Source organism: Quercus lobata, chromosome 10, assembly GCF_001633185.2.
Source record: "Quercus lobata isolate SW786 chromosome 10, ValleyOak3.0 Primary Assembly, whole genome shotgun sequence".
In the NCBI taxonomy this organism is placed as follows: domain Eukaryota; kingdom Viridiplantae; phylum Streptophyta; class Magnoliopsida; order Fagales; family Fagaceae; genus Quercus; species Quercus lobata.
Window position 1 is genome coordinate 8,508,381 of NC_044913.1, and position 19,563 is coordinate 8,527,943.

The 19,563-nt window shown below is 31.1% G+C and overlaps 2 protein-coding genes across 2 annotated transcripts; one reads left to right on the forward strand and one right to left on the reverse strand.

Moving 5' to 3' along the window:
- Window positions 1-6,752: 6,752 nt before the first annotated feature.
- Window positions 6,753-10,296, forward strand: LOC115962648 (short-chain dehydrogenase TIC 32, chloroplastic-like). Its single transcript, XM_031081541.1, has 7 exons — window positions 6,753-6,945; window positions 7,737-7,968; window positions 8,108-8,187; window positions 8,974-9,127; window positions 9,443-9,609; window positions 9,821-9,867; window positions 9,961-10,296. Exons 1-7 carry the CDS (start codon window positions 6,816-6,818, stop codon window positions 10,141-10,143), a joined length of 993 nt encoding a protein of 330 aa, XP_030937401.1. The 5' UTR covers window positions 6,753-6,815; the 3' UTR covers window positions 10,144-10,296.
- Window positions 10,297-15,221: 4,925 nt separating this feature from the next.
- On the reverse strand, window positions 15,222-19,130 carry LOC115964856 (kinetochore protein SPC25 homolog). Its single transcript, XM_031084090.1, has 7 exons — window positions 18,882-19,130; window positions 18,625-18,690; window positions 18,301-18,447; window positions 16,349-16,462; window positions 16,174-16,263; window positions 15,956-16,078; window positions 15,222-15,613 (listed from the first exon to the last, which is right to left on the reverse strand). Exons 1-7 carry the CDS (start codon window positions 19,051-19,053, stop codon window positions 15,420-15,422), a joined length of 906 nt encoding a protein of 301 aa, XP_030939950.1. The 5' UTR covers window positions 19,054-19,130; the 3' UTR covers window positions 15,222-15,419.
- Between the last annotated feature and the right edge of the window lie 433 nt (window positions 19,131-19,563).

Here is a 19,563-nt window from a genome sequence, read left to right on the forward strand (position 1 = left end):
GGGACAAATAACCTTTTAGTCAAATCTTACCACACAAGGCATCAAATGCAAAGGAAAAAGATGACCATCCAAGTTAGTTTATTGCTTAACCTGGATCATCTTATTATTGTTTTCAATTTATTACTTAACATGGATCATGTTGTTAATAATTTATAGCTAATGATCTATGTGAAAGGTATAATAATCAAAGGGGGACACTAGCCCTTAGCGTTGTCCCACACACCCCACTCTCTTCCGTGATTGGCTCGTGTGGCATGGGACCCTTTTCTCAAGGGGGCCACTTGTCATATCATGATTGGCACATGGCACGTGCGCATCAAAATAATACAGGTTCTTTGTTTTAAGCAGACCTTTTCTTAATCTTCATGGATAACAAAAACGATAGGTTGACATGATTGAACTAAGAGAATTTATGGGTTTGTCGGCATACTGAATTTTTTAGCTATGTTGAATGCATCAATTCAGGTAGAAAATTTTTTTTGTGATGGAGGGAGAAATTGTAACACATGGGGTCCTCACCCTACGAAAATATAATTAAAAAAAATGGTTTACTCATTGGTTCTTTGTATATTGGATATGTCCAAACTACGATAGAAAAGATTCTTTAACAATTAAAGAAAGACCTAATTTCTTTGGTTAGGCGGCCAATGCTTTTCTTCCATAAACTCTCACTCTCACACATTTCAATTTCATTTACATTTGATTTAGTGGAGTTGTTGGGATTTAATAAAGATCGTTGAGATCATTAGGACTAAAAGTTTTTCTTAATTGTCCTTCAAATAAAGTTTTTTAATGGTCTAATTAGTGATGCAAGAAGATAAGACAAAGAAAAGAAAATGGTGGGTTTGAAATTGATACCTTTGGTTGGAAGTTGGAACCCAAATTTTATACCTTTGTTGAAAGTCCAAATCTTTGAGTGTGAATGATTTCCAATGTCTTTGCTATTGGTCATTTCCTTGCTGCCAAGCATCACCCAATCCACAATAAACCAATAAATATTTAGTACGGATGATTTATGAGAGGAGAAAATGTTTCAAGAAATTCATTATTTCTGAGAACATATCTATGCTTCCTTTGCATTCTCTATTATTTAGGATTTTTTTTTCTTTTTTAATAAAACTAATGGTTAACTTGTATAATACGTGAAAAGATTTAACAAAAAACAATTGTAATATGATACATATTAAATTAATGAGTATTAAAAAAAAACTAAATTCATAATTCATAAAAAAGAAATTACCATATTTAATTAGATTTTTTTTATAAGCGATCAAACCTAATTTAGTCACAAATTGTTTATTGTTTAGTTGTTTTTTATCCAAAAGTGAGTTCTAATTAGTTAAAACAATATAGTTTTATACTATTAAAAATGATTTTCTGAAGTTTTTGTGGTATCATAAGAAGTCATCAAGATAATTAAAATTAGTTTCATTTATATTTTCACTAATATTATGCCCTTGCAATGTATGGTTAATCATGAATCATATATAAACTAAGAAAAATATCTCAATAATATAATTAAAATGAAATAATATACATAAGATAACAATACTTACTTTAAGTTACATGAATCATGATAATGCAAATTATATAAGACCAAATTTTTATAAAAAATCAAAGATTAAAATAAATAATGAAACTCCTTTTAAATATCTTGAAAATTAATAAGTGGGTTAAGTGGAACAGTATTCTAATTTTATTAAATCTTTTGCAATAAAATTTCACTTAAAATAAGCTATTTTAATAAATATATTTATAATGAATCACATGGAGAAATTATTTCATACAACTTGTTATACTTACATTAACTCATATATATATATATATATATTGCCCAGCTTTGATTAATAAAAAAAAGGTAGATTATTAAATTCGTAATAATAAAATTTATTTTAAATTTTTAGAAATTCTTGGTGGTAAAATTTTAATTGGAGTGGTATTTTTTAAATTTATTTTTAATATTTTGATAAGAATAACTAAATGACTGAATATTATATGATTTTGAAATTCTCATATTTTTGCATTTCGTAAGTTTCATTCGAATTAGTATAACTAAAGTTCAATTTTGGCCCTTAAAGTTTGGGATTATTTTTATTTTGGCCTTTCACATTTTAAAATTTTCAATTTAACTCTCCATATTTAATTCAATTTTTATATTGACCTTGCCATCTAGTTGGTTAATAGTTTGACTGTTCTGTTTCCTTCATGTTTAACTATTTCGAAGAAATAATAGCTCTTTGAGCTATTATTTACTTCATGTTTTACTTTTTTTTTTAGTAAACAATAATACTTATTAGAATACACACGAAAGTAATAATAGTATTTTAAACCGGATTTATAATACATTGCATAACTAAAGTACAACTACAAAAGGGTCTAACCTTTGTAGTTGTATACTGAGGTTATAAACAGCGGACACTAAATACATACAGCCAATGTAGGATAAACATTCATATATATATTTTTTTTAATAAACAATAATACTTATTAAAACACACACGAAAATAATAATAGTGTTTTAAACTGGGTTTATAATACATTACATAACTAGAGTACAACTATGAAAGGGTCTAGCCTTTGTAATTGTAGACTGAAGTTATAAATAGCGGACATTAGATACACACAACCAATGTGAGATAAACATCCCTATTTTCTTTTCTTTTTTGAGTAAACAATAATACTTATTAGAACACACATGAAAATAATAATAGTGTTTTAAACCGGGTTTATTATACATTACATAACTAGAGTACAACTACGAAAGGGTCTAATCTTTGTAATTATAGACTGGGGTTATAAACAGCAGATACTAGACACACACAACCAATGTGGGATAAACTTCCTTTTTTTTTTTTTTTAAGTAAACAACAATATTTATTAGAATACACACGAAAATAATAATAGTATTTTAAATCGGGTTTATAATACATTACATAATTAGAATACAACTACAAAAGGGTCTAACCTTTGTAGTTATAGATTGGAGTTATAAACAACAGATGCTAGACACACATAACTAATGTGGGATAAACATCTCTATTGTCTTTTTTTTTGAGTAAATAATAATACTTATTAGAACACACATGAAAATAATTATAGTTTTTAAAATTTATTAGAACACACGAAAATAATAATAGTGTTTTAAACCGATTTAAAACACTATTATTATTTTCGTATGTGTTCTAATAAGTATTATTGTTTACTCAAAAAAAATAGGGATGTTTGTCCCACATTGGTTGTGTGTGTCTAGTATCCGCTGTTTATAACCTCAATCTACAACTATAAAGATTAGACCCTTCATGTTTAACTATTTCAATGAAATAATAGCTCTAAAATGTTATTGAATGCATGAATATAGTTCTTTTAGGCAGGAAAAACATTTTATAGATGGTCAAATATATTATTAACAAAAATGGATTGTAGAGCTAATAGGAAAACCCAAATTATTATAGAGATGCATGCTACATGCATCTGATACATAACATATCACATTGTAGTTATTTTGGTGCATTGAACCAATTTTTATTTTAAGTTATATAATACATCCAATATTACCTAACAAAAAAACAAATTATACTCCTCCATAACGCGAAAGGAGAAACATTTATTTTCAAAGATTCTTTTCCCTTTATCAAATTTGTCGTGGACTGTAAGCTAGCCTTAAGGAGTTGAAAGACGGTAAGGCGTGATCAAAGAAAATTATCATGTTGCATACTCATGTCCAACTTCTCAAGTAATGAAATACTATGGTTACAAAATTAAGTGACAAAATAATAAGATGTATCAACTTCAAAGCTCCATGCTTCTTATAAGATAGTTTGAAGTGCACTCTATTAATGATCACCTCTCCTAATTAAGATATTAACATCTCATAATTATTGATAGTACTATTAAATCTTTTTAAATGAATAATGTTAGCAAGCTTTTAGTGTAGATGGAGGATATTTATCTACATCTACATTTTAATGTTGTAATCTTAGCCGATAATAGCTGATTTTTCTTAATAAAATTACTGTCTTCTTCTAAAAAAAAAGGTTCAAAACTCCACCACTTGTAAGAATTAAACCGTAAAAAAAATGACACAATTGTAACAAATCATCTCATAATCTTAATTACCACCCAATTAATCTAAATTCAATATAACCTTAATTAAAGATAAAGTATAAGAGTTACAAGTCTTATCTTAAATTAAACTCTATCTATAATTAAAGGGTATACAAGAAGCATATAATCTCCCTTTAGCTTTCAGGTCATGGAGGGGGAATTCACCTTTTGTATCAAAGAAGCATGTATGTATAAGACAATACACACACAAGATGGGGGTTCCCAATCAATTTCACTTTTTACACTTTTTTGGGGCATGCCATGAATGAAAGAATGGAACAAGATCACATGTGAAACTACAAAACAAATCATGCTTCATGTAGTTGTGGCAAGGTTGATGAGAATGTGTATGCTACTTAGGAAACACAATGGGTCCCCTTGTGCATAGCCCTAGCCAGTTCACCACTCCATTGTTGAGGGGTCAACCTCAATGCCTATCTTTTGGTCCATCAAGCTCCCAACACCATCCATCATTTTTCAATGGCCATGGATGAAAATTTTGGCCATTGGGAACAAAAAGAAGACGTGAGTGGCACGGTGGCACGCAGTAAAAGCAATTTTGTCTGCAAAAATAGAGAGAGCCTTCCTATATTTGATTCTTTTTTCGTGATACAATTTCAAATTTTCACGATTGCATGTAATTATCGCTGAGTTTTTTTTTTTTCTAGATGTCCACGTGTGAGAACTACTCAAACCCTACCTTTTTCAGTGCATGCATGTATATACCCATAATTAAAGCTCACAAGTCAAAAGTACACACTTTTTTTTTTTCTTTTAGATTTTATAAATTTCATGTAGATTAACTATATGAAGGTTGAAAAATTACAGATTTATAAAGTATTATAAATAGAGTATAAGTGTTAACTGATACCCGTTAATTAATAATTTTAAGAAAGTTTTAATATCAAAGTTTTCAAAAATGATTGTTGGTTTTTTTTTTTTTTCCATAAAAATTTTTTTAATTTTTTTTTAAATTAATGCCCTTAGTAGGAGATCCATTAACTTTTCTCATTTGCTTAGTTTAATTTTTAAATTCAAGAAACCAAATAAGATATAATAACCATCCAATAAAAAATTAAAGCTTAAAGTTTAGAATTTGTCATGTTTCAAATCTCTGGCACCTTTTTGTTGCAATTGTTGAATAATATACTCCTTGCACATTAAGGTTAAGGATGATATAGATTGGGTTGGCTTACCTTTATATCAAAGATTATAAATTAAATTCTAAATATTATTTATAATTTTTACACCAAGTAGCATGAAAGGTCACAAAATAGTTGAAATTAAGGTCTTGATTACATATTATATTAGCATTCAAACTATTTTGACATATAAAGACAACTTATAGGTCCTGAATCCTAATATATAGTGCTAATTACTACGTACTAAGCATGCACAACGTGAGTAATTACCTATATTTAAATGCTAAAATTTGCTATGAGGGACAATAAAAGGGGGAAAAGAGAGAAAAGAAAACTCCCTCAACTAAAACTTTGATATTAAAATTTAGTTTTATCTAATCAAACATTTAAAAAGAAAAATCAAAATCTATACCACTAAAGGTTAGAAAGTTTTTTCTTTTTCTCCTTATGAAAACAACAAGCATTGTGGTAGAAAAATTGAAGCACAAACTCAAAGATAATTTTGAATTTAGTAGGAGATTTTTTTTGTTGGGTCAAACAATATAAGATGGATTTCCATATTAAAAAATATCACCAACCAATGATAAAGCAAAAGGGCTTAGCTATGTGAATCTTTTTCCACTAGTCAACATATCTTTTTCTCGATATAGATTGACCAACTAATCCTACCACCAAACCTAATTAATGCTTTTTTTTTGCCCCCCTATTTTTTTTCCTTTAGCATTATAAACGTTCATTTGATAATTTCTCATGAGATGATTACTTAACAAGAAAGTCATCTAATAAGTCATTTTTGGACATGTTGGGTGCAATTAATCACAAAGAAGAAAAAAGGGAGTCATAGACTCATAGCAAAGAGAAAAGAGAAAGAAAAAAAAAAAAAAGGAGTAACACGGTCAAACACCATCTCCACCTAGAAGATTATTATACTTCATTGATACATTTCTCTGTGATGATTTCAACATTACTTTTAGAAGCACATAAATTGCACTTGAACTAGCAAAGCTGGCCTGGAAATAACAATCTCTCTCTCTAAGCCAACTACGAAATTGAAGCCACTCAATTAGGATAGACAGTAATTATGGGAAACAAAGACAAAAATAATGGTACATTGTCTCCATTTTTGCAATTACAATTCTCTATAGTACATATGCTTAAAAGCAATCTAATAATTCTATTATTTTTTAAGTTACATTTTAGTGGATTCAGCTTTCTTCCGATGTTTTTGTGTGTTAGATGTTACACAGGACTGACACGTGTCCTAAAATAACCACGTGTCAGTTATGCGTTTCATTCTGTACTATACTGTGTACAAAATGCGAAAACCCAACCCAACCACAATTAGTTTGTGGACCACCTAATATGGGTGGTCCAATAATTCCAAATGACATTATGACAATGTTTATTGGTTGAGACTTGAGACCACATAGCAAGGGTGGTCCTTGGACTACCAGAAAATTATTTCTGGTCTAGAAGTCCTATATATATACTTATGTGGTTTCAAGTTTCAACCTAAAACTGCTCTCTTGCTGTATAAGATTCTAAAGCTGGCAGTGTTTTGGTACACTCATGAAGGAAACACTAAGGTATCTTGCAGGACTTGCAGGGCCAAGTGGTTATGGCTCAAACTCCACTGCTGAGCAAGTCACAGAAGATTTCTCTTGCATGGTCCCTCCCCATCTAACTGCTATAATCACTGGTTAGTCTCAAACAATATTCTCTTACCAAAACTTTATGGTAAGGGAAACAAACTCTCTTTTCAGTGATAACTATATGAATAAAAATCTTTTATCCCCACTCTGAGTGTTCATGAAAGAGTTTTGCTTGAAAGTTGAGCATTGGAGTGATACAAAAATTGTTAAACAACATGATAGAATGTTAGATTTGAGATATTTCATGGCACTCTCTCCATCTGTGAGTGTGTCTTTCTGTTGGCTTCAAAAGACTTATGAAAGTGTTTTGTTTATTTCATGTTTCTTTTCTATTTCATTTTATTTTTCTTCTTCTCCATTTATTTTAACTTGATAGAAAATTTTGATTCATTTTCCTAAGAACTATCCTGGGATAATCTGCCAAATTTAGTGGATGCATACAAGAGTATGTTTTTAGATAATTTTCTAAGGCTTTCTTTGAAGAAAAATAGTATGTGTGCACAGGATAATTTGCAGTATTTTTAGGAATATTCTCCCTCCAATTAATATACTTAATGCAATATGGATAGTAATTCTTTTAGTGGTTCTTTTTGGCTGCACCAAGATATGGTTTTGTCTCTTTGGAATAGCAGTAGTATCTAATTGGTCCCCAATAGATTACTGCTTTTTGTACTATATCATGTCACGTTTGCAACAAAGTTTCACCATTTTAATTTTTAAAATTTCTCTTTTTAAAAAAAAAAAAAAGAAAACAAAATTCTCATGCATAAGACACATGTACCATAAATAAAAAACTAAATAAAAGCTTTTGGTTTTGTTATTTCTATTTTCTTTAAAGGGGCAACATCTGGTATTGGAGCTGAAACAGCAAGAGTGTTAGCAAAGAAAGGTGTGAGAATTGTGATTCCAGCAAGGGATTTAAGAAGAGCGGCTGAACTGAAGGAGGAAATTCAAAAAGAGAGTCCACAGGCAGAGATTGTACTATTGGAGGTTGATTTGAGCTCATTAACTTCTGTGAAGAGATTTTGTACTGAGTTTTTGTCACTAGGATTATCCCTTAACATTCTCATGTGAGTATCAAATATTTGTTTCTTATTTGTGTGTGTGTGTGTGTGAGAGAGAGAGAGAGAGAGAGAGAGAGAGAGAAAGAAAAAAAAAAAGAGAGGTATTTGATATGATACTAATTGTGAAAGAAAACCATTTTTGCAGAAACAATGCTGGAATATTCTCTCAGAATTTGGAGTTCTCTGAGGACAAAATTGAGATGACATATGCCACAAATTATTTGGGTAATCTATTAATTTGTCCTTATATAATTGATAGTGTTAGCCTTTAGGATTAAAAGTATTTTAACCCAATAATAAATTATATGTTTCCTACTGATTTTTTGTGATTATTTTCTAGTGGAACTTTTTTTTTGGACAAGCATTTGTGTTCAAATGCCAATTATTTTAACTCAAAAAAATAAAAATTGTGTCCAAAAAAATAATAAACTTAATGGCCTGGACCAATTGAAGCAGAGTGAAGAAGGGCCCGGATCCGATTTATTTAGCAGCTCCAGATACTGAGGCAGGCCGGGCTTGAAAATTTTAAAAGTAAAGACCGACCAAAAAGTAAAAGCAAAAAAATGTTTGTGGTGCATTAAGTAGTGCTCCAAACAGGCCCTAAGGGCCCTCTGTTCTTCTACCGTGAGATGTGTGAAAGGTGAAAAAACAATTTTTAGCACTTACTTGGAACTTGTTAAAGTGATAAGTTGCGCATGCGATTGAAATAGTATGACTTTCATATAGATCTATCAATAATTTCATTCTTATTACACACTAATCACAATAAAAAGCTTATTAAAATTTTTGTGTTACTAGACTAATTGAGGAAAAAAATGTGAGTATCATAATATGGCTTTTCAACCCAACAAAAAAAAAAAAATCATAATGAAAAAAACTTTAGTTAGTTTTGAGATAAAACCAAGTGGGGTCTTGAATCCATTAATAATAACTTTATTAACAATTTTAAGTGATTTAACCAGAAAAAGAGATTTAGATTTTCTTACTTATTATTTTCAATTTTTTTGGCAGGACATTTTTTGTTGACAGAAATGCTATTAGAGAAAATGGTAGAAACAGCAGCAAAAACAGGCATCCAAGGAAGAATAATAAATGTTACTTCTGTGATTCACAGTTGGGTGAAGAGAGATTCGTTTCGTTTCAAACAAATGCTCAATCCAAAGAAGTAAATATTTTCTCACTTTTCACTGCTCCTAACATGAAAACTTTGTGCCGTAATTTCAGTACTAATGGACCTCTAGACCTCTACACACCAATAGAATTGCAGAACTCAAAAAGTGACATGAAAAAGTTTACTTTTGTATGAAGTAAATTGCTTTTAATGACTTAGACTATGACATTAGCTATAGTACTCCAAAGAGTACCTATTAACTTTCCCAAAACAGTAACCGCTGAATTTGACAATAGCTAGGAAAAGATTTATTATTGCTGACTTATGTTAAATAATTAATAATAGTACTACTCTTTCCAATGTATGCAGCTATAATGGTACTCGTGCATATGCTCAGTCAAAATTGGCAAACATATTGCATGTTAAGGAAATGGCAAGGCAGTTGCAAGCAAGGAAAGCAAGAGTAACTATCAATGCAGTACATCCAGGCATTGTGAAGACTGGAATCATTAGAGCTCACAAGGGCTTTATAACAGGCATGAATTTATATTCCTGATTCCTTTAATTTCATAACCATTTGATTAGAATATGTTAGCGGTGTTTTACAAAGTGCTTCTTTTATCCGTTGTCCCAAAAACCTACACTATTAGAAAATAGTGAATTTAATCATTTAACTATTATTTTAACGGTATTACACTACATTTCAAGGTGGAAAACATGTTCTAATACCTTCAAACTTTCATGCAGATTCAATATACTTCGTTGCATCCAAGTTTCTAAAGTCTTCATCTCAGGTTTGTTCACATGCATTCATATCAGTTGAGAGAGACAGAGGATTTTAATCCACTTGGGTATTGATAATATGGTACATGAATTCTTTTATGCAGGGTGCATCAACCACATGCTATGTTGCTCTTTGCCCACAACTAGAAGGGGTGACTGGGAAATACTTTGCAGACTGTAATGAGAGTAGCTGCTCAAGTCTAGCAAATGATGAATCTGAAGCACAAAAGTTATTTATGCAAACTCGTGCTGTGATTTACAAACGATTAGGTCAACCTGCAGCTTAAAATGTATCATATTCTTCTGTAAATTTAGAGACTTAGGAGTCATGTAAATAGGATTATGTATTTACAAATGCAGAAGATAACATAAAAGACTACTAGTCAGTGACCTCTAAAATACTATTTGACAATAAAGGGGCTAGAGAACTATTCCTTTCTCATCTCCTCTTAATAACAAAATATCAAATGTTTACACCTGTCTCTCTCGCTCTCTCTCATGTATATCCCAAATGCTTAATAGGATAAAAAAAATATGGTAAAGAAAATATTTATGTTTATAATATATATATATATATATATATATATAAGTTTAATTCTCACCAATCAATTAATGACCCAAGCAAACAAAAGGCCAAACTATTGGCATTAATAAATTGAAAGGTTTTACTAACGTATGCCCTTAAAGACATACATTAGGAAATCACTTAAAAAAACTTTTTTATGGAAAAATGAAAAAGTGATTAACTTTTTTTCAACTTTTTCAAATCCCAATAAAATATTTTCAAAAAGGGATGGTTAATATATGTTCTATGTATTCCCTAAGGACATACATTAACTAGACTCTAATTTGAAAGCATTCAAATCACTTGAGTGTTTCACTTGGAAAAAAAAAAAAAAACACTTGAGTCTTACATGATAGTAGACATTAGCCAGAATGGCAGTTACAAATCACAAGAAAATTAAAATAAAAGGAGTTACAATCTAATTGGATGACTCCAAAAATCAAGGGAAGTTTGACAATGCATTGAGACATTTGTCCTAAAGAATAAAGACTATAGAGACACGTGTCCTATTATGATAATAACCACCAAGATGCAATTAAGAAGAGAGCTCTCATTTGAGAGAAATGAACCTCTTCCAACAACCACACACAAGTTTATTGTGTTATAGTTTTTTCTTTAATGTAATCTTTTACTCTATATATTATCATTGAATGTGTTATTTTAATTATGTGTTTAGTTACAATGAATCTTCTTGATCCCAAATTGCGTCCAATTACATTTACATAACCATATCATGAATTATTCCTCTTAGTTGAGCCAATACCAAACCATCAATCCTTGAACGCCCCATTGTGGACTACATGTTGTCCATTAATTCGAGTCAAAATTTTCCCATCAATTCAACAATCTAATAAGTGCATGAATTAGTTGACAGTCCTAGTAAAATATGCATGTAGGATTGAGATTCAGTGCAATAGCCTACAATACATTTTCAAAGGTTGAGATCAAAACTCAAGGAGTTAACTTTTGCTCAACCATTGGATAAAAAAATTTAAAAGGTGAAAAAAGTTGAAATTTCTTGTGAATGGATTTGAAGCTATTGCATTAATGTGCTACCTATCCAAATTATGCAAGGAAAATAAAAGCTAATTTTTTGGGGGGCTAATTTATGGCTCAAAAGAAGGGTATAACTTGCTATTAAAATTGCATCCCTATGCACTATAATAACAAGAAGGAATGGTGTCTTAAAGTTTTTTTTTAAGCACTCTCAGATGTAACATTTGGTCTAGAAAGATTTGTACAGTGTGTGAACCAATTGAGAGGTTGGTTTCCTGTAATAATTTGACGTAAAAATTTTGAAAATACAATTTCTCTTTAGTGAATGATGAACCATGATTGTGGGTTTTCAGTACTGTGCTTTGCAAAATTTCCATTCGTGGGGTGGGGGCAAGAGAGATGATTGGGTTAGCCCTTAGGTTGGACTTGGGACAAGCATGGAAGGGTGGGCCTATTTGGTTTCTGGTGGATCATAATTTGTATGGAACCTACCGATTTCGGGCGAAGTGTTAATTATGGAAAATGATATGTGCACAAAAATTGTGAGAAAATTACTTTGATCTCCTTCTCATATATGTTTTACTTTATGCAAAATCAAAGCTTAAAAATGGAATTATTGCATAATTCTTTGTCAAAATACAGTAACACTTTGCGGTTAATATGCATTTGTATAGGTCTCAATCAAAAGGACAGAAGCATTTTGAGTGATTAACTTTGGATCACATAATTTAACACTTTTGATGAAAAGTACCATTTGGGTTCAACTTACTGGAGAGAGTTTATTTTGGAGTTTGTAGTCATTAGATGATAATTGAACGTTCAGCCAAAAAAAAAAAAAACAAAGAAGAAGAACGCATGAATAAACAGTTGAATTTATAAAAAATTTCTATGACAAATTTCTCTTAAAAACTTATAATAAAGAAGAGTAATCTCAAACGGAAAATCATCACAATACTATTACCTTTAGAATTGTAGACATATTTATTATTTTCCTTTTTTTAGATGAATTTATAATTTTCCCTTAGTGTGAGTGTGTGACGATAGCTGCATTAAAAAGTAGATAGTCGACACAAAAACTATGCTGGTAGTGACCAAAAATTAAGCAGCTAGCATTACATGAAGATTAATCAGTAATCACAATTCACAACTATAAGTTTGTCTTAATAAGCTTTAGTTGTTAAAGAAAGACTAATAAGAGTTTGTGTTTTGGTTTTACTTCCTTGAAGTTATTTCAGGAGCTACTACTTTTATATTTATATTCAAACGTACATACATATACATATACAGATAAATGTTTGTTTACAAGATAATAGATAACTATACTATTGTATTTGGATTACCTGAGAACTCTTAAATTGTGTTTTGGTTTGCTTCCTTGAAAATATTTCAAGAGTTACTACTTTTATATTTATATTCAAATGTACGTGTATATATATAAATAAAAGTTTGCTTACAAGATAACAGATAACTATGTTATTGTATTTTGATTACATGTGAAATCCTAAACACTATTAGATTGCTTTGGAAGTATTTGGATTATATGAGAACTCCTAAATACTATCAGATTGGTTTGGAGATTCCAGTGGTTGAGATTGATGATAATCCAATGCCTTGATTTTAAATGTAAATAATGTTGTCTCAATAGTTGTCAGTACAACTAAAAAAATCTCTTTAGGAGCTCTCTCAGACCAGGTCTATCCATGCTTTCTTTCTGGCAATCATGCTGTGATTTAACAGACCAGGTTTATTCATGAGCACCCCCTAATATTTTAATTAACTTGTAATATAGCAATAATGATGGCCAGGGAAAAAAATAATACTATGTAAAATCATGGGTGGGGAAAAAAAGAAGCTGATAAGGTTATGGCATATGGCCACGCATGAGACAGCTTTACTAATGAAAAATAAATAAATAAATAATCTAACTTAGGATAAAGGATAAAAGTTATCGGTTTCCAGAAAAAAATTATGGATTTTTTTTTTGAGACAATAAAAAAAAATTATGGATTTAGGTGGTTTATTTAATAAAATTCTCAAGAATTATTATTACCATAAAAGTCGATTTTCCCATGAAACGAGAGAATTGAAATTCCTACACTTATGGTAAAAATTTGTCATTTGCCACGTTTCTTGCTTTCATGAAACGCATTGTGTTTAAATATTCACATGAATTTCTATCAAATAACATTGCGTTTCTTACAAAAATTGAACAAAAAAAATAACATGCAACATATACCAGGTCTAGGAGTAGGACTAGGAATAAACTATTCTCTGCACAGACAAAAAAAGAAAAGAAAAGAAAAAGATTTCTTTCTTCACTTTTCTATTAAGCCTAGGAATATGCATGCTTCTTATGACTTAAAAAAAAAAACATCTGCACTGATGTTGTGAAATAAATTATTAAAAAGCTAGTTGCCTAACCTCACATTGTTACTTACAAATTTGCCTCTTTCCAATTTTTTTTAGAAGTTTCTCAGAGAGCTTATTCTCAGTGGCATTATTGAGTATTGCCCTTTATAGTTTATATAAGCAAATGATTTTGAATCTTGAGCTGTCTGACTGATGGACATTCAACAAAGGTTGTCCATATAGAAAGTTTACTGGATTGGGGAAAAAAATGTCACTTTAAAGAAGAAAACAAATAAGTAACACTATTATGGCTGTCTTAGCCATATAAAAGAAGTGCTCATTACTAATTAGAGTTACCTTGAAAAGAAGGGAGCAATACTAACCAATATTAATAATAATGAAGTACATAAAGAAAACATAATAGATGTCATGCGCATCATATTCAGCTAAAAAATGTGAGGGAATTAGAGGGTTTAACGAGAGTAGATCATTTTCCAAACATAATAGAGATAACAATCTTGAAGGAAAGAATAACCTTAATTAAGTGATACTAATAAGAGAGATTAAACATATGAATACACTTTTGACTTAACATATTAAACAATCAGTTAAGTAATAAAGTTATTATGTAATAATATCTACAATTATGTTGTGTGGTTACCACACATCATGTGGAGCCAAATGGGCCATGCTTGAAGAAGTTCCGTAGTAAAATGAGAAACTGTTTTTTGAAATGAAATTTGATCTAACAGTTGACAAGCAGTTGATTAGAAATTAGAAAACCTTTCTCGTTGGGATTTTTTACTCATGCTTGCTCAATTATTGCTCAAAAGCAAGCATGCATCTAACACTTCTTTTTATGTGCTTAAAACCGAAAAGCCTTAAATTACCTAGACTACAGTCAGTACTGTTTTTAGAAGTAAATAGTTCATAAAAAAAATATTATCAATTATATGCGATTGTGTTTTACCGGACAGAGACAAAAGTTGCTTTGATTTTGATTTTAAAATGGAGAGATTTTAACAATTACATGGTGTTGAGGCTGATTAGTACCAGTATATGCCATCAAAAAGAGAGTAAAAACAAAAGGACTAGAAAGTTTAGGAAATTCGTTTTCCACCAGATTCTATTTTCTGTCTTTTGAGCCAGACTAAGTTAAGAACATTCTTGCTTTGTAAGTTGGAACTTGTTTTTCAGCAATTGATCTAACTTCGGAACTTCGAATTTAACCTTCTTTTTTCTCAATTTCAATAGATACAAAAGAAAAACCTTGTAAATATTTTCAAAACCTTTATTTTTTAAGGTAACTATCATACTTCAACTCATAAGTTCACTCAAAAGAATGCTAATACTATTTACGTAACTAATTCAACACTTATTAATCAGGTCCAGCAGCGAGTTTTTTATTTGTGTTTTTTTAATCCTCTTGCAATTAAAATCTTAATGCTAAGAGAATGCTAATAAGACTTCCGCCAATGCATTATTTGAAAAAAGGACGAAGAAAATCCAAACAATTAGTGATCATTCTAAATGGAACAGTCCAGCATGCAAAAACAATTACAGGAGTTTGGCAGATAAAGATCGAAAACAAATAATTACATCCACACATACATGGACCAATAACTACAATAAGAAATTTTTGATGGCATATGATCACCTCCATGATAAGGGTTTCGACCCTCTTAAATAGTATGCTTTCTTAGAAGGTCTACTGCCTTCTTCATGTAGAACTTGGTCGTCATTTTTCGTGGCTGAGGATTCACTTCTGTCACTTGACATTGATAGAACTGGAGCAGATGTAGATATTGTGGACAACTCTTGATGATTTGTTAATTGGGGCAAAAATCCTGGTGATTCATAAATGGCACAATGAAGTATTATTCCAAGTCATATATAAGGTGCATCTCAATGGAAACAGAGAGTAACCTACCATAAAACTCTTCTAAAATTTTATAATTGTACACAAAACGTTTAAGTGCAAGGCCACTTTTTAGTCAATTTATTTTTACCATATAAGAAAAATGTAAGGTAAAGTGCCACATGCATGTCACTAAGGGTAAAATAATTTCTTTTTGGCTCTTTGATTACAGGAATGAGTTTCACTAGAGAAGACCGGCTCTCATTTTTGAGTGGATGTCATTTATCAGACGTGTAATGTACTAGATAGGATGCAAAAGATAATATTGTACCTTGTGTGGCAGCTTCTTGGAACTTCTCTCTCATGATTCTGACAAATTTGAATAAACCATTGGTTTTATTCAACTCATAGATCAACTCTTTGGTGTCATTCAAGTGTGGATCACAATCTAACACTGACGTGATAGAAAATATATGAATATCTAATCCGTACGTCACTGGAATATATTTAACACTAGAACATGACCAATAACAGGTCTATATAACTTACAGGTGTAAGTATCATTTGCATAGCGAACGGTGAGAGAGTACTCCTCATTTGGATTTCTCGAATTTATGTTCTTGAAGGTGAATTTTACCCCTAGAGAACAAAAGACATGTAAGTAAGTCACTCTTGATAAAAACAAATACATAAATAAAAGCGCATGATTTTGAATTTCAATTACCATGTCCAGCTTCAACATGGAAACCAAGAACCCTATTGTACCACAAAATTGCTTCTTGTGTTTCACTTCTACACTCAACATCTTTGTTACTCTTTTCTTCAGATGCTGCCAAAGCTGTTGATGGTACAAAATGAGAGAAAATGATCAGAGAACAAGTGGTAATCTAGACCATCCTTTACTTCACAATACAGATTCAGATTTATAAACAAAACCAATATATATCAATGTTCACAAAATGGTTTAGACCAAAAAATAAATAGAAAAGTGTGTACAGCACAGAATTTCAACTATTGTACAAAATCAAGATATATTACCCATGACGGTCCAAACTACAATAAGACTTTCAACTGGCTGCTAGATGGTTAGAGATTCTTAAGAAGTTTCAGTGTCACCACATGGCCGACTCAAAATTTTAGTGTAATTAAATACCACTGAGATATTCATACATATATGAGTCCATACTGCAAATTGCAATTAAACATGTTAACACAATGTAATAGGTGCCAGAACTTGAAAAGAAATATATAAGTTGTCTAACATAGTCATTGAGGAACCAAGATTCACACACCTTTAAAATACCAGTTAGATAAAGTGAGAAAACCATTACCATCACTCTTAAGAACTCATAACCAATATATATGGAAATTCTTGCAGATACGAAACAATAACATATAATTGAAAAAGGAGGAAACAATAAGAGTAACGAAGTAATATTGCTGTTGAGAAATGAGAATAGCAAAATACTTCAAATCAAACACTAACATGTGGTGACCCCATCATAAGGCCATGTCTCCCACTAGTCATGGTTGCCCTCACAACTGTAAAACCACAAACTAAAACTCAACTTGCCACAATATATACAGGCACCACTGAGACCCAGCTAATGATATTCTCATGGATGATTTTTTGCCTATGGATCGCATCAACTGGCATATCAACCAATAAGGGGAAGATTAGAAAAGAGGTGCAGGTAACATAAATTAACAATCACAAGCCCCACAACTATGATATATAATCCCTCTTCAAAAGTGATATGATTGATCTCTTTCCACATCAGACTCCTAGTAGTTCAAATATACCAAAGCATGAATTTGGTGTTCTTGGGCCAGGCGGTACAGTTAACAAAAACTAGTAGAGAACTAAAGTCTCCATATATTAGTTTCAGAAATAGAATATCTGCTCCAGATTGAACTGAAGACCAAATAAATAACATCATAATTCCTCAAATGGGGAATGATGAATCTGCACACGATTCCTACCAGTGGACCCTTAGAGACCAATATTTTCAAATCCTACAGAATAAGAATGTCTCCTTATGACCTTAATTCATCATCCATGACTTACATAAAAGTTGATTCGCAGCAAAAATGCAAAATATTGACAACGAACCTACTTTCTTTTCCTCCATAGATAATTGAAAAACAATTGGGCAAGGATGAATATTGGGTACAAAACTACTATCTTCACATCCATAACACACTATAAAACCATATGTTTCATGACCAATCCATTACTCACTGACTTCATCTAAATCCTACACAAATAAATAATTTCATAATTCCTCAAACAGGGAATGATGAATCTGCACATGATTCCTACCAGTGGAACCTTAGAGGCCAATATTTTCAGATCCTGCAGAATTAAGAATGTCTCCTTATGACCTTAATTCATCTTCCATGACTCACATAAAAGTTGATTTGCAGCAAAAATGCAAAATATTGACAACGAACCTACATTCTTCTTCTTCATCATAGATAATTGAAAACCAATTGGGCAAGGATGACTATTGGGTACAAAACTACTACCTTCACATCCATAACACGCTATAAAACCAGACGTTTCAGGATTAACCCATTACTCACTGACTTCAACTAAATCCTAAACAAACATTAGACGATGCATACATATAACTTACAAAAAAACAAACAAGCAACATGACGAGAGGAAAGTACCAAGAGAATGTTGAGATATAATTGCAGCATATTGATCCCTCTTTGCACTCTGTACTTGCACACTTCTTTTAAGCTCTTCTACTCTAGCTCTTTGAGCAGCAATTGAGTCCATTATCGCCATCCGCTTCGCCTCTTTACGGGTCTTCACTACATTACAATATTAACAAAAGAAAATAGAAAACAAAAATACACACAAAGTTTAAAACTTGATAAAAATCACTTTTTTTTTTCAAAAAAAAATACACACCATCAATTTATTAAATTGACTAAAAAAATCAAAACAAAATTCAAGTTCTTTCAAAATTTTCAAATAATCAAAATTACCTGCTAGGGCTTTTACCATATCATCCTCTGCCTCTCTGAGTTTAGCTTTAAGTTCCCCTAATTTTCCTAAACAATCAAAATCAAAAGTAAAATTTAAACTAAATTTCTTAACCAAGGTGACATTTTTTGCAACCAAAAAACCCTAATTTGAGCGAGGCTCACAGAGTCTCAGACCCAAAAAGATCAAAACCCTAATTTTGCAGAAATGAGAAGGAAACACTGAAAAAAAAAAAAAAGCACATGATCGTGAAGCAAACCTTGGTTTTGGGCGGTTTGTTGAGCTCTGGATTTGATGGATTGGAGGGAATTGCGAAACGACGATGCGTAAGAGTCGATCTTCTGTTGGTGGATCTGTATCTCTCTTTCGCACGTCAATCGCAGCGACTCCATCTTCGTCCGTACTGGCTCCTCCGCAGCTTGCGTCTCCATTTTTCTCACGGACACGAAGGCGCACGTGCAGTGAGAGACACACAGAGAGAGAGTGTGTGTTTTGTTTTGAAATGAAATGAAATTTTTGCTTTTAGCCCGCCATTTTTGTTTTCAATTTTCCTTTCTTTTTTAATCTCTTAGGAGTTGGAGTCGCTCGGATATGAGTGAAGTAGGTCCATGGGCATGGGTTCGGGTCGGGTTGTGACAGTAGATAGATTATGTATATTTCATGTATTATAAAATAAAAATAAAAATAATTGGACTTTTGTAAACTAAGCACTTTTTCTTTATTAATAAATTATTATAATTTTCATATAATATATTTATAAAAAAAAAATTCATGTAATATGTATAAATTATATTTTAAATTTCTATATTCATCAAAAATAATTCACAAAATACCAAAATAACTCAAACTAAAAAAATCAAATAATAAAATAAGTTCATATATATGGTGGGTCAAGTTGAGTCAAATAGGTTGAACAAAACTAACAACTCAAACTCAACTCT